The sequence below is a fragment of the Amblyomma americanum genome, chromosome 4 (assembly GCF_052857255.1).
Source record: "Amblyomma americanum isolate KBUSLIRL-KWMA chromosome 4, ASM5285725v1, whole genome shotgun sequence".
NCBI classification, from domain to species: domain Eukaryota; kingdom Metazoa; phylum Arthropoda; class Arachnida; order Ixodida; family Ixodidae; genus Amblyomma; species Amblyomma americanum.
The window spans coordinates 194887521-194902551 of record NC_135500.1 but is presented as its reverse complement, the minus strand read 5'-3'; the positions used below and the strand labels follow the sequence as shown (position 1 = coordinate 194902551).

At 48.9% G+C, this 15031-nt stretch overlaps 1 protein-coding gene across 1 annotated transcript; it reads left to right on the top strand.

Annotated features, from left to right (window-relative positions):
- Nucleotides 1–252: 252 nt before the first annotated feature.
- Nucleotides 253–14242, top strand: LOC144128953 (uncharacterized). Its single transcript, XM_077662783.1, has 2 exons — nt 253–369; nt 12925–14242. Exon 2 carries the CDS (start codon nt 12972–12974, stop codon nt 13644–13646), a length of 675 nt encoding a protein of 224 aa, XP_077518909.1. The 5' UTR covers nt 253–369; nt 12925–12971; the 3' UTR covers nt 13647–14242.
- Nucleotides 14243–15031: the final 789 nt, after the last annotated feature.

The following is a 15031-nucleotide window of genomic DNA, read 5'->3' as shown; positions in this document are numbered from 1 at the left end:
ACGCGCACCATCGTTGTCAGACACCTGTTGTACTGAAGGGTCATTGTCTTTCATTGTTGCCAACGTTCACAACTGTTATCGACGGTTTTAGCGCGCAAAATAAGACCGGTTTGAGTGAAATCAAAAAGAAAACGTCCGTAGCATAATAAAAACAGTAAGTTTCAACTACGCACCTTTTGTGAGGAAGAAATACGCGCGCGCAAATTGCACGCGCAGCCACCCCGCTCACCGAGGTGAAAGTTGGGGCGCGGCGGAGCGCGCGGCGAAAGCGAAACCGCATGCTCGGCGGCGCTGGCAGCATTTCCGGGTGCCATTCCACCATGGCCCCGAGCAGTTTGGATGGCGATCTCGCGAAACTGGCCCTGCTCGGTGAGTGTCCGCGTTTAGGCGCCCAGAAGGAAAGGAAGGCGCAGTGTAACACCCTCGCGCCCTTCCGTGGCGCGGGGCCGTGCTACGCCGCAGTCGTGCGCTGTCGTGCCCCGCGCCTATCCCGCGCTGGCCCACGCCTATCGCGCTTTGCTTGTCTTGTTGGCTCCTCGGGCCCGCCCTGCGGCGGCGGCGCCCGGCCCGCCGTTGCTGCTGCTGCTGCCGCCGCGGTGCCGACAGGCCAGGGTGCGGGCACCACCAGCGCGGCTGGTGGGTCCTCTTTAAAGTCCGGCCGCTGCACGAGTGGCGCCGCCGTCACTTTCTGCTCCTCGCACGGACTGCTGCAGCAAACGAGACCGCGCTTGCCCCTCCTTCCCCCGCGCCCTTCCCTCGATTCATTCCTGCTGACCGGCCTGACGGGACACCTTGGTACACCGCTGCTGCTGCTGCCTGGCACACCGCGTGCACACGCGTCCCCTAACTTCCCCCGCTTCCCCTTTCACGCAGTTTCGGTTTGCGCGCTTCCGTAGGAGGGAGGCGCACTGCAGCAAAGCTCGTGCGCGCCGCCTCGCCAGAGATGTGGCAGCGGCTCAGCCTGGTTGACGGCGATGACAGGTGCGGAAGGTGAATGACGAGGAAAGCGGGCTGACTGACCGACCGCTGTCGTGTCAATACTTGACAGTCCGCGTAATTAAAGCGACAGGACACGCATGCGTAATAGTTGCAAGTGTCCGCGTCGCGTCGCGCATGTCGTTGCATGCGCATATATGCTCCTATGCACTGCAGCTTAAAAAAAAAAAAGAAAATGCATGTGGAAGAGGCCCTTCTTAGCCGCAACTCGCCTTCCAGCCAGCTCTGCTCACATTTGTCTTTGTAAGTTTGACGTACTGCTGTAATGTTCATCATGTTTTGCCTTCAGGTGTGTTGCTTAGCATGTTGTACGTGCGGGTCAGACCATGGTTGTACGCTGGTATGTCACTGATATATGTTACGTCGACATTTTATGTGCTGTCATCGCTCAATCAAGTATTGGAGCGCATTGTCAAGCGGTGATTTTGAGTCTGCTGTTACTTAAAAGGAAAAAAATTGCATTGAGAAAAATCTCTTCTAGGGATTGACGGTATGCAAAATTCTCACTTCCGGCGAAAAAAAAATGACAGCAAAAACGAAATGGCGTGTATACATTGCCCCTTTCCTCAGCCACGCACGACTATTCTTAAACTCACTTGCATTGTCTAAATCAAACCTTGTTTAATGTCATTGTTTGAATTAAACTAAGACAATGGTCAACAAAGGCCTTCGAGCCACAAAAGAAAGCATCTTCAGTCATTAGACGGGATATTTGATCTGTCGTTTGCTGTTAAATATTTGTGGTCGTGGCTTTTAGAGAGGCTAAATATATGCCCATTAAACATTAAAAGGAGTGATTAACTCACTTTTTCGCAGCTAAAGGAGATGACAACGCGGCTTGTTACATTTTTTCTACTATACTTGAAACCTTGGTATGCAGATTAAGATTGACGCTTCTCTGAGAAGCTGATGAATAAAGCCAATCTAGAAAACGCATGTCGCAACCGGATTAAGACAGTTCAAACGTACTTTAACAACGTATGTCGTTTTGCGGGTATGCTGACTCATAGTATTTGAAAAACAAAGATCAGAGCATGGGAGCTCAGATAGTAAGGCACGGTTCCGCTCGCACTGTTTGACATTTATTTTTCTTTTAAAATGATTTCGTCTGCGGCCCTGTTGTTCCCTCTTACGGTCACAAAAGAGACTTTCCCTTTCTTCACCGACATATGAACGTATTCGAGGGACAGCATATACGTCTAATATATTTGCCTTATTAAAAACTAACACCACCATTTTTTTTATTTTAAAGTACAGCTATTTGCACCACAAGCTTAGGCGCTTTGTGGAACCACAGTTCTTCACGATTTATGGTGATGGCGTAATTGGACTGGACTTTTCCTCTCATTCTGCGCCCATCAGTGACAGTTGGGGCTATCGTTTTTTTATTTTTTGGGCCCATACTCATAACGATTTTCACCTGCGTAGAAACGCGTGTCATATTCTGTCTTTTGTCTTATGGAGCCAGTCTTTTTTTATTTTTTTGAGTAATAAAATCTCTCGACTATTAAATCGGTTGACCGCCGACGTTCTTTACTTAGCGGTAATCTTGATTAACTTCAAGAAGGTTGCACGTTTGCTTTTTTTCGGCGACTCACAGCTGTCGTACGATTTATTCCCTGCCGAGAGGACAGGTCAGCAACAGGAGCTATGTTTGCTAAGAAATAATAGCTCTTAAACGCATTTTCAACTCTACAAATCATAAGTGTGTGTGCCTAGATTTATTCTCACCTGCCCGCATGGCAACAACCTCTAGTAAAACTACAGTTCCTTTCCTAGCTTTCCTTGAATTGGAGAGATGTGTCAGGGGGCTTTTCCTTGCAGTGGACGTAGTAAGGCTGCTGCTGCAGCTGATGATGATGAGATGTCTAAATTGGCCGTCACAACTAAGCCTAAAGATTTGTCTATGATTTGCTTCATTTTTGGTCGCCAGCTCAAAAATGTAACTGTGGCTTAATCAGGGTCTCAACGCACAAGAATATTGAGATACCAGGAAATGTGATGCTTTTTTTTTAAGCGAAATTTATTGCCCCAGGGCATCAATGATGGGTGAAGGTGTGATGAAAGATGTAGCAGAGATTAAATGAATGGAAAAAGGCTAGCTGATTTGATGAAGTCTAGTAGAGAACGATGGTATGGTTCCTGCATCCAGGCAATATATGAAGCAGGGTTGCTTGGTGAAAAACCCGCTACCTTCAGGTGCCGGATCCTTGTAGGCTTGAGAGCTGGGCAGCTCCACAGTAAGTGACGAATGCTGGCTTCAATGTCCTCGTGTTTACATATCGGACACCCTGGCCGAGGAAACAATTCTCGGTACTGAGGCCACTTCCGAGTGATGGCTGGTGTGAGGGCAACCCAGACCCGGATCCTCCTAAGCGCAACCTCCTCTGCACGGGTAAGACCGCGGGGGAGGGTTACCGCACACGGAGGGATGAGAGCACGTGTGCGGCACCGGAGGAGTTCCTTTCTTGATGAAAGGAGGGTAAAATTGTCCAAATGAAGGAGCCGAGGCGGTGATGAGTTTGTATTCGCAAGACGGGTCGCTAAATCTGCCTGGCTTTGATAGGTCAGCAGATCCCGTGGGACCCACTCAATACGTACTGGCTGCGGGATGCGTGCCGCGAGCCGGTGGATGTCCTGACATATCGTTGGACAGCGGCTAACACGTCGTAGCAACCGGACAACTTGAAGGGCGTCAGTGCGGATGACAACGCGGGCCGCAAGGAGCATAGTTATGTCGGCCACGGAGCAGAGTGCTTTTTGAACTGCAACGAGCTCAGCACAAAAGGACGAAGGGGGTTCCGTAAGCTGAAACCAAGAGGTTTGATTCAGGGCAGGTCTGCACGTGCAGTAGATAGCTGTTGTTGCTTTGCAGTCTTGTATGCTTGCGTCTACGTAGACAATAATGGATCCTTCAGGCAGGCAAGCATCTTGTTCCTCAAATTTCTGGCGAAGCAACAATTCTGAATGAGCAGATGTTGGCTGGCGATTATCTGTTGGCTTGTTGTCGCTGAGCTGTACAAACTTCCAAGGGGGAAGAACTGGCGTTGGCGGCTGAAGAATGGAGTGTGACGTTGCATAAGTCCTCAGTGCATGCGTGGAGTGCGATAGACTGGCCTTAAGGCTGCGCGTTTCACGGCGCTTCTGCACCAGCTCATCAATGGTATTGAGCTGCGCATTCTCTTGTAAAGCTATGAACGGTGTGATGCGTGGAAGGCACGTAATAGTCCTCATAGCCTCTCGGTTCACGTGATGCTTTTCAATCAAGTATTGTGGCTGAAGCTTTTGTGTTGATTGATAAATTGTGGGTAGAACTGAAGATCTCCAGAGCAACAATTTCGACGCAACGCACTAGAAATTAGATTATAGCCACTTGATTGTATCATTTTGTATGACGTTTTATCAGTGACACAGCCAAGCAGTTCTCAGGGGCAGGCGTAGCAGAAGAGGCACTTTGCTAGCGCGATTTGCAAAGACAAAAGTACGCAGTGAGAGAACAGTCTTATTTTTATTTGCACTACGTGTACGAAAAATAATGAGCACGATTTTTGAAAACTGTTGCATGGAAAAAGAGTTTGAAAATTCATGTTGTGACCCTCAAAATTGTGACCCTTGCGACTGCACACGAAGTTCCCAGCGCTTCCGCTAATCTTGGCAATCTTGGCTATGTTACTGGAAACTTAAGGAACCTTCGCTGTGTGACTTTTGAACATCGGCCACTTTGCTAAAGTGTGCCCTTTCAAATGCGAAGCCCAGTTTGAGCTTGGTGTACTTTTTTTCCTGTAAATGTGCTTTGGCAGTCACTGATGTGTGACTGAGTGCAATATTCGTATAGAAAGGACCCATGAAACGGCAATTTCATCGTGCATGCGCCCAACCATTCAAATGATCAAGAACTTTCTAGTAAAACTCGGGATACGATTTAATGCAACAGTTTCGTTAATGTCATTATTTTAGTAGCCGGCGCCACAAGCCCAAGCTTGATGCCATTTGTGCGCCACGATGGTAATGGCGTCTGAAAACAAGTTGAAAATTTTCACTTCATTATAAACGGCGTTCATAAGCACGAATTGTCGCCAGTGTTGTTCACGTGTTATATCGAATCTTTGAGCTAATGCAGCTGTTTTTATTCAATATTTCTAAAAACTAACCGGAAACTTACACTATGGCGAAAAAAAATTGCCGGGTGCACTTAAGGAACTTACGTAATAGTAATGCGAAAGCATTGCAACTCTGTGATAATTCCATTCTAATTATATTTCAGAGTTATTCCAATTCTAATCTCCTTTGTAGTTGGTGCAATTTTAATTTCTAGTACTGACTATTACTGATTAACATTTCATGTTTTCCGATGACATCACGTCGTTTCGACCAATCTCGAGTTTTGTAACGCCGAAACTTTTTGGGCGACTCCGGGTTTTCGTGTCGATTAGCCATCTAATACTTTCACATTAATAAGAGATAGAGTGACAGTCGCAAGCGTCAGCAAAAATGAAGCCAGGCACATTCGTTAGGCTGGGGCAACCTAAAAAGAATGAAAAATAATAAGCCCCTGCCTGCACCACTAACGTACAACAGGCTTAATCCAATCTGAAGATAAATGAAAAGGCCCGAAGGCAATGATACAGTTTTACCACCCGTAGGTGGGGAAAGTGGGAAAAAAATGAGGGAGGGTAAAAAGCTACATAGCGACCCACAGCCGGGGGAGCGGGCCCGGGGAGACTCCCCTGATCTCCTCTGGGACGAAGCCAGGCACAGTGAAAGGGTAGAGATGCATCGTCTGACTCAAAGGTCATCTTCATCATTAGCCAGAGTACGTCCACGTTAGGTGACAGGCGTCGCCTCCTAATGTCTAATTAGCCCCGTCCTGAGCCAGCCACATCAACCCCATCCCAGCTAATTTCCCTAATCTTTAATCTCCCCACCTGGCTCTCGACCACGGCTGTGTTCGCCTTCCCTCGGAATCCACTCTTGCCCTATTGGTTCCCTCATCTCAGGATTGAAAGTTTACGAATATTTTGCTACTCGTTATGACGTTGGTTCTAACCAGGTGATATGCTTTTCTGCATAAGCAGCTGGGACTGGAGTATGCATTTCATGGGCGTGTTGTACGAATTGTCTGTGAACGATTTCTTCCAGAGTAAGAAACTCTGTGTACGTTTAAGTGACCTTAAGAGTGAAATGCGGTAGCGTTAGATTTCACATTTGTCAGCTGCTGTTGCAACTTCTGCATGTGTTTGGGTCAGTTTCTTTGCAATTGTAGGTCTATCAACCGTCATATTTGGACTTCTAGCCGCAATAGCAGGTATCCGCTATGCTGTGGAGTGCCGACATTTGCATATATCACATTTTTTGTGATTTTCGATTTCGAGTCTCTATTAGGTTGCTCACAACCTATGTTGGTCAAAACCTGGTGGGCAGGTTATGATCACGCCACAAGGTAACTTGGCCTTTCTCCACCAAGCATTGTCACCTGCCACGGTCCAGGTTGCTCACATTTATGTTGACAGGTTTCGATGATGTCACAGGATCACGTGGCCTTTCTCGACTAATCAGGGTGGCCCATCAGGGCAGGGTGTGATGACTTTACAAGCTCACGTGAACTCTGTCGATCAATCAAACCTCTGTCGTCCAATTCCACCTCGGACATCGCGGGGTTTTTGGTGCGACAACTCAAATGCTATCTCTATATATATAAAAAAGGCTATAAGCATTGATAACCAGCCAGGTGTCCAGAGTTACTGATGCGGGCAGGTATGCAGGGTGTTTTCCCACCTTGCACAGATTGTCGCCCCTATATTTGAACGCTTTGTGACATTGGTAGACCTGCGATATCGATAGAATAACTTCTGCGCATGTTTTTCTTGTGATTTATGTTGTATCCAATGGTTGCTCATTTTCACTCATTGCGTGCTGTTGCTTCGATTAGCCTGCATTTTTTTTTTCTGATTGGTTTATGGTTTATGGGGGTTTAATGTCCCAAAGCGACTCAGGCTATGAGGGACGCCGTAGTGGAGGGCTCCGGAAATTTCGACCACCTGGGGTTCTTTAACGTGCACTGACATCGCACAGTACACGGGCCTCTATCATTTCGCCTCCATCGAAATGCCACCGTTGCGGCCGGGATCGCACCCGCGCCTTTCGGGCCAGCAGCCGAGCGCCATAACCACTCAGCCACCGCGGCGGCTTGTATTTTTTTGTGAGACGAGGTGTTCTAACAGGGTACAAAAATGCCGCACGCTTTGATACTAAGGGACACCACACACAACCGAAAAGGGTTCTAACCTGTATATGGTTCCGCCACGTATCTTAGCAGCATCTATTGCCGCCAAAAGCCCAAGGGGCGGCAGCTATTCTCATTACTTTTTGGACACACCTCGTATGCACTGCTGCAAAGGCGAAGTTATCCTTTTCTTCGTGTTGTGAACCCTCCGTAGAAACGTGCATAAGTTTTTTTTTTCTTTTTTACACTCGACTGTTTAGAAAAAAGATACTTTCATATACCACCCCCAAAGCACAGGTAACGCCTTAATAGAGATCGTGGAATCGTGAAGGCAAGAATCCTCTTTCTTATGGCAGGTTTTTTGGCCTGCTGGAATTTCATTTATGTCAATGGGTTTTACTAACTTTAGCGTTTACGCCGAAGTGTATGAGCGCGCCGGAGGGATCGACTACAATTTCGTGGCGGCTAGGTACAAGAGAAGTAACGAGCGCACTAAAGAGATGGCGGCTTTTGGGGGGAAGCAGGAATACCATTACGATTTCCGGGCCTACTTTCCCGATACGTATTTCCTTTGTGCGCTGTGGCGCTTTTTATCAAAGAAACCCCACGTCTACGAGAGCCTGTAACGAACGCCACAGCCACGCTTCCGGCATCTGCTGGTGTACGGTGAGCGGGGCTGTGCAGGGGCTTCGGCTTGCAGCCGAGTTCTCGTTACACCACGTGCTACGCTCATGCTCTGAGGACATGAGACAGTATCCAAGAGTGTCTCTGGGTGTCCCAACGTACGTTTGTGTTACGCCGAGCTGCAGCTGGCTGAAGTTGAGCGACGAATTTTTTTTAGAAACGAGATACCAGTGCACTGCAGGGAAGCTTCGTATACAATGCCGATTCGTCGAAAGTGTGACATGGCAGTATGGGAATTTCCCCTGGTACGTGAAGTGCTGCGACTGGTTCGCCTTACGACACTATCTGAACGAGGAGAAGCGTTAGGTTGTCCTTATTGTTCAAGGCGATCAGATTTATGACGTTTTCGCGTATCACCTATGGCGAAACGATGCTGTCTACTTTGAAGGGAGCATAGTTTCGTATTTGTAATGGACTAGCTAAATTTGAAGGCGGCCACATGCACGAAACTACTTGCCTGCGTGTAGACTTCGGTGTTTATGGACTGACGTGAAAAACAAAATCTGTACACAGCTGCATTACAAATGTGAGTTATGTCAAACCGAATTTTGCTGCAGCGTGTTGATCTCTGAAAGGTCGAGCTTTGGGCGATTTTATCTTGAGCCCGTAATGAAAATGCCGTCGACTCTATTTTTACTTTACTTTGTAGTCCCGAGTATGCACGCCTTCGGCATAGGGTTGTCTCAGAGCGGAAGGTGTCTCATTAAATGTGGCGTTCATATTTCGCTGGAGCCAGACTGCAGCTTTCTTAAGAAATGCTTTATTTTTTTTTTGATAATCCGCAGTAAGTTCCTAATGGGCAGTAGTTACAAGTGAGAAGTCGGGCACAGGGCTTTCCAGTGAGTGTAAACGTGTTCACCAGTGACACGTCGGAAGGTTTCAACTAATGCGTAAAAAGATTCAGTCGGGAAAAAAAAAACATGTTATGACGTTTCCTCTAACGTACTGTTCCAGATTTTCCGTATTGAAGAATTACACCCGGAAAAGAAAAATGATTATTTGCGCTTCATTCTGCGATAGATCGCTCAGAAAGTTAAATGCGGAGTTCATTATGCATGTATATCACAACGTCTGCAGCATTCAAGCATGCTACATTACTTGGAATGTAAGAAACGTCATACTCCGAAAATTTCGATGTGTTCTTTCTTTATGTCATGTACCTGGTGGATTAATATTCGAAAATATTATTTCAGCATCGTATTCTGACAGTCATTGCATACGGAAATGCATATTGTGACACATTTCAGGACATTGTCCTATAGCTACGCAACAGGATGGCTTAACCATGTCTTGCAACGTATAAAAATGGCGAAACGAATGCCCTTTGCATCTGCTTTGAAAAATTGTAACTACGTTATGAACATTACGGAATATAGTTTCCCGGAATCAAGAAAGGATAAACTAACAAACATGCTCTAAGAAGTGATTATAGCCTGATATTAAAAACAAAAAAAAAACTGACGGACGATCATGAGAACTAATGCGCCGAAGCTTCGGCGGGATGGGGATTTTTCCATTCGCTTTACATTGGTCGCCTTCCCACTGCTTCTTTGAGTTGGCTCTCGCCGTCACTTTTAAGTACCGCTATACTGCGTGAAATACTGATAGGCGGAGCCTTCTGAAGGGTGGAGTTAGGTGCAGATCGGTGGGTGGGGAGGGGGGGTCCTCTCGGGAGCTTCTTGTCGGTGAGAGGCCTTCTGGAGGTTGGGGTAGGGCAGATCTGTGGGTATTTAGTGACATAGCTGGCTGAACAAATAAAAGATACAGGAACGCGAAAAACGGCACCGAAATTAATGTAGGTATTTCAAAGCTGCTGTTTCCAGGACAGTGTACGTGGCCGGCAACAGAGCTCCGTGCCTGTATCGATCGTCACTGATGTACGGCTGATGAACGCCGCGAGGGAAAGCGTTAAGCCTCGACGCTCTAATGAGTGCAGGCCTGGGCGGATGTTGCAAAGCGTCCGCTTTCCAGGGAGGCGCGGTGAAGAGCCTGATGAATAGAGGAACAGTACAAACGATGCACAAAACAGCGCATCTGTTCGCGCATGCGCCGTGTAGCTCTGCCCGACTACTTCGATACTGTGCAAAACAATGCGTGAAACTTAGATTGGGCGTTTCTGACAAAATGTGATGTGCCTGCGCAATGGACGTTGGCTTCAAGTTACCCGCAATTAACGGCCTTCCCAACCAGCGTCCTTGTCACCCAGGGCCTTTAGCACGACTCCTTTTCGAAAAAAAAAACAATAATTCTTTTTAAGCCAGCTGGCCTATGCAGAGATGAATTGAGCTCATTACTCACGAAGAGCGAGAAAATCGTTCCCTATTTTCTTGGTAAGTGACGCATTCGCACATTGCGAAACCATGCAGGCATTATTGTTCGCACCGCGTCGACGACAGGATGACTTTTTTTTTTTTCCTTGAGGCCCCACGAAATAAGCAGCAGTGAATGTCGCCAGGAGCACTATAGGCTTTTGTGTTCACTTCAAAGCTGCTGCCGGTAAAAGAGAAGGCGGGTATTTTTCGCATTTCTCTTTACCCGCCGCGGTGGCACAGTGGTTAGGGCGCTCGACTACTGATCCGGAGTTCCCCGGCTCGAACCCGACCGCAGCGGCTGCGTTTTTATGGATGAAAAACGCTAAGGCGCTCGTGTGCTGTGCGATGTCAGTGCACGTTAAAGATCCCCAGGTGGTCGAAATTATTCCGGAGCCCTCCACTACGGCACCTCTTGCTTCATTTCTTCTTTCACTCCCTCCTTTGTCCATTTCCTTACGGCGCGCCGCGGTGGCTCAGTGGTTAGGGCGCTCGACTACTGATCCGGAGTTCCCAGATTCGAACCCGACCGCGGCGACTGCGTTTTGATGGAGGAAAAATGCTAAGGCGCCCGTGTGCTGTGCTATGTCAGTGCACGTTAAAGATCCCCAGGTGGTCTAAATTATTCCGGAGCCCTCCACTACGGCACCTCTTCTTCCTTTCTTCTTTCGCTCCTTCCTTTATCCCTTCCCTTACGGCGCGGTTCAGGTGTCCAACGATATATGAGACAGATACTGCGCCATTTCCTTTCCCCAAAACCAATTATTATTATTATTATTATTATTATTATTATTATTATTATTATTATTATTATTATTATTATTATTATTATTATTATTCAGGTGTCCGCCGATATGTGAGACAGATACTGTGCCATTTCCTTTCCCCCAAAACCAATTTTCATTTCCTTCAAGGTTCGCAGTGTGTGACATTGTGCATGTGTGGTGGACAGCGGCTCCCCCCCCCCCCCCCCCTCTCTTCTGTGTGGAATTTGTGCTTTGTGTGCTTCATCGAACAGCATTCACATATTGCTTCTGCAAAGATTGGCTTAACCCGAGGGGCTATTCCTGGAGCTTCCAGAAGATTATCCTTATAAGATTGCTGATTTCCTTCCGGAGTTTAGGGTCGCGATGTACAAAAGGGCACTCTCTATAGCTTACGCTCACTAGTATCATGTTGAGCTTAAACTACGCTGGACTGGTTCATATTGCAACCTCTCGAGCACTCGTGTTGAGAAGACGTTACTCTTGATTATGTGTACTGGGAGGAGCGCTTCTTTTTTTTATATACGAATCTGTGTTGTTAAGGCGATCGAAGGCCAGATGCGTGTCCCCATCTTAAAGGAAGGGACTCTGAGAATAGCTCCACCCAGTTACTGTTCTCAGTAAAAATATATTATCTGACTCTTTTTGGCTATGTTGACGTTTGTTCGGCAGCGAAAGTCGCATTTATAGGCGAGAAAATTTTATTTAAAAATCTTCCCGCCAGTCGAGTCAAACTTGCAACATCCTTACCGAAAAAAAAAAAAAAGAACGGGTTGCCACCGTTTCGAAGTGAATGGCGGAGTAGTGTAGCCTCCGGGATCCCGTGCGGACAAATAGGTGTCGACGCAGGCATTTTGCTTCCGAAATCGGCCGATGAGGGCGACACCTATATTTCGTTTTTTTGAAGATTCTTGCTTATAAAAGCTTCGTTTTAGATGAGAGCTTGTCGCTTCGTGATTACAACGTGGCACCCTATCGATAAATGTCAGCATCTGTTTGTCCTCAACGTCCCTTTAATTCGCCATAGTCGGGGACGACTAACGTGGTACATGGACTTACATCGTGTTATATTAACCCTATGTGCACGAGGTGGTGGCTTCACCAAGTATGCTGTTCTTATGCGCTCACCAGCCAAACAAACGGGGCTGGAAGCTGTCGCTTCGCGCTCGTAGCTTCTGATGCATAGTGCAAGAAAGTTGCCGACAAGCGTAAAAGCACTCATATACTTATTCTTGTCCTTCCTTGAACTTATCTGACGTGCCAAAGTGCGGTTTCTGACTCGTTGTTTGTCATGAAAGAGAAAAAAAAATCACTTTATTTTCAGCGAATGAGCGTCACCCACTTGTGCCTATCCAAAGCCGTCTCCACCGACAGCGTCTTCTCCCGAATGTCTACCTCCACCAGTTATTTCCGTTTCCACTTTGGTCGTCCCCGTGTCCTCTTTCCTTAGATATCCGTCACTCCTGCTTCCGACGTATTCACCGATTTCACTATTGTATGCGTTTGCAAGGGCTATGCTGCATATAGGACAAGGAATCGTTATGCGAATGAAATGGTCAAGCGATCAGTTATGCTTTAGTTTCAGCTGCTTGAACAGTACGTTCTCGTTCGGCACGTTAGCGCAGACGCTCTCAGCATTTCTGTATCTGTGCGGTGGTTTCCGTTCTGCTCCACATATAAGCCATGTCCAACGGACGGCAACGGCCGATGGAACCTCGAATACTGTAAACTGTTCACGAGTGTGAGCAATGGAAAGTGCAGCCTTACGCTTCAGTGGCGAGATGAGGCCTAAATCAATTCTATTTTCACAGAGTCTTCTAGCTTTCTCAGCGACAGTAGGGTACGAACAGTGCCGCTCAAGCACGTTTCTCACAGCCTATCCGTTTCAGCTTCTAATCTCGCAGAACAGCTCCCGAAGATGTCTGTGCGTGCTGCGGTTTCTGCGCAGGGCCATCGGGCTGCGGCGGGCGCCACTGAAGGGACCACCATGCGGCCATGAGCGAGGCGGCCGGGGACCTGCCAGAGCCCTGGCTGCCGCCGCCCACCAACGGCGAGCCGCTGCGGCTGCCGCCCGTCTCGACGCTCATGCAGGCCAAGGAGGCGGCAGCCGTCGTCGCCGGCTGGGCACCGCCGCCGCACGACCTGCTGCTTCTCTCGTCCGAGGAGTCGTCGAGCGCCGCGCCGAGCCCCGCGGCGCCGCCCGCCGCCGTCCCGAGCCCCGCCGCGGCGGCGTCGACGACCAGCCGGGGTCCCTTCCAGTGCAGCGTGTGCGGCAAGCAGCTGGCGTCTCGCAACGTGCACCAGCTGCACATGCGCTCCCACTCGGGCGAGAAGCCGTTCGGCTGCGCGCTGTGCGGCCACCGGTTCTCGCAGAAGACGTCCCTGACGCGCCACATGCGCTCGCACACGGGCGAGCGCCCCTTCCCGTGCGAGGTGTGCGGCAAGCGGTTCGCCGACAAGGAGCGCATCAAGATCCACATGCGCACGCACACGGGCGAGAAGCCGTTCGGCTGCCACGTGTGCGGCAAGGCCTTCTCGCAGAAGTCCACCGTCAAGCGGCACATGAGCGTGCACACGGGCGAGAAGCCGTTCGGCTGCCCCGTGTGCGGCAAGGGCTTCGCCAACCGCGGCAACCTCAACGCCCACGCCAAGACACACCACCAGAGCTGACCGGCTCTGCTTTACTTAAGGCCCATATCACACAGCGCCGCTGCATGTAGCCATTCCTCGTTAATACTGTTGTTGTTGTTGTTGCTGCTGCCTGCTGCTGCCGCCTCCGCCGCCGGCTACATGCATTGTTGAGAGCGCTTATTTATCACTGGTTAGAAGGAGTGAGAGAGAGAGAGCCTTTATTTATACCTCTGTTGGGCATTAGCTGGCTGGGCCAGCCAACCGTAGGAATCTCGCCTCGACAAGAAGAATCTCTTAGGGCATTATTACTTCGACATTCCAGGGGCCGGGGGGACACCACTAGTCAACTGCTACCGCGGGGTCTGCTCAAAGTCCTGTGTGGCCTACGCCACCCGTAGAAGCCTCTGCGTAGCCTCCATTATAGCGTAGTCTATCCGTCCAGGCAGGCCGGGTGCCCAGTTGCGCCCTCACCGGCCGCACACGACGGCTGAATCTACTTCTGTGCATGATATATCGCTGTGCCTTCCGTTTTCACGGCTGCGAGCAACGGTGGTGGTACCTGTTGAAAGAAGCGTTCTGTTTTTGTTACGCTTTTAGAAGATAGAAAGAAAAAATAAATTTCGTTTTTCAGACTCTCTGCCTGCGTCCATCGCCGTCCGCGGGTCGGTGCGAGTCCTCCGCCCGCAGAGTTAATGCGGCGGCAATCATAGGCTGCATTTGTCTTGAATGTTGTTTTCCGCGAAAGATGCACCAGGGTCTTTGGCGTGTAGACATGTAGCTGCCCCTTCCAGGTTGCGATGCACATTTGCGGGGCACGTCTCCGTGACCGTGACATATGTCACCATGGTACAAGCGCCCTCCTCGAGCACGCCTGGTGGACAGTCTCCCGTCTCGAACAGAGCTAAAAGACGGTAACTAAATGATCCTGTAAATCGTTGAAACACGCAATTCACGACAGATTCACAACCTTGACCTACGGGGCCGAAAATGCCCGCGCGAATACACGCACATCCTTTGGGGGTCGGAAGACAATAGGCCACGTCAGGCAGCGCCACTGATGCGGAACGACATTTAATTAGACGCGTTTTCTGTTTGCCCCCACGTGGCCGTCGGATCCAGCACCGTTCTAGCGCCGACGGCATCCGCGGCCAACGCGGAAAAAAAGACTCTCCATGCATTGCCTACTGCTCTGAACGAGAGGATAGTACTGTTATTGCGCCGCACCACGCTGACAAAACAAGAATGACAGTAAATTAGCGTTCTATAAGCAAGAGCGAAGCGCTTATACGTTGATCTTCATGATGTACAGTTGCGGACGAAGAAGATGAAGTACGCTTCGGCGGTCAAAGTCTTCTGTCGCGTTACCTAGCGATGCCAATGCAAGTGACTTTTGCCTTTACACGTAAAGGCATCAAACATTTATT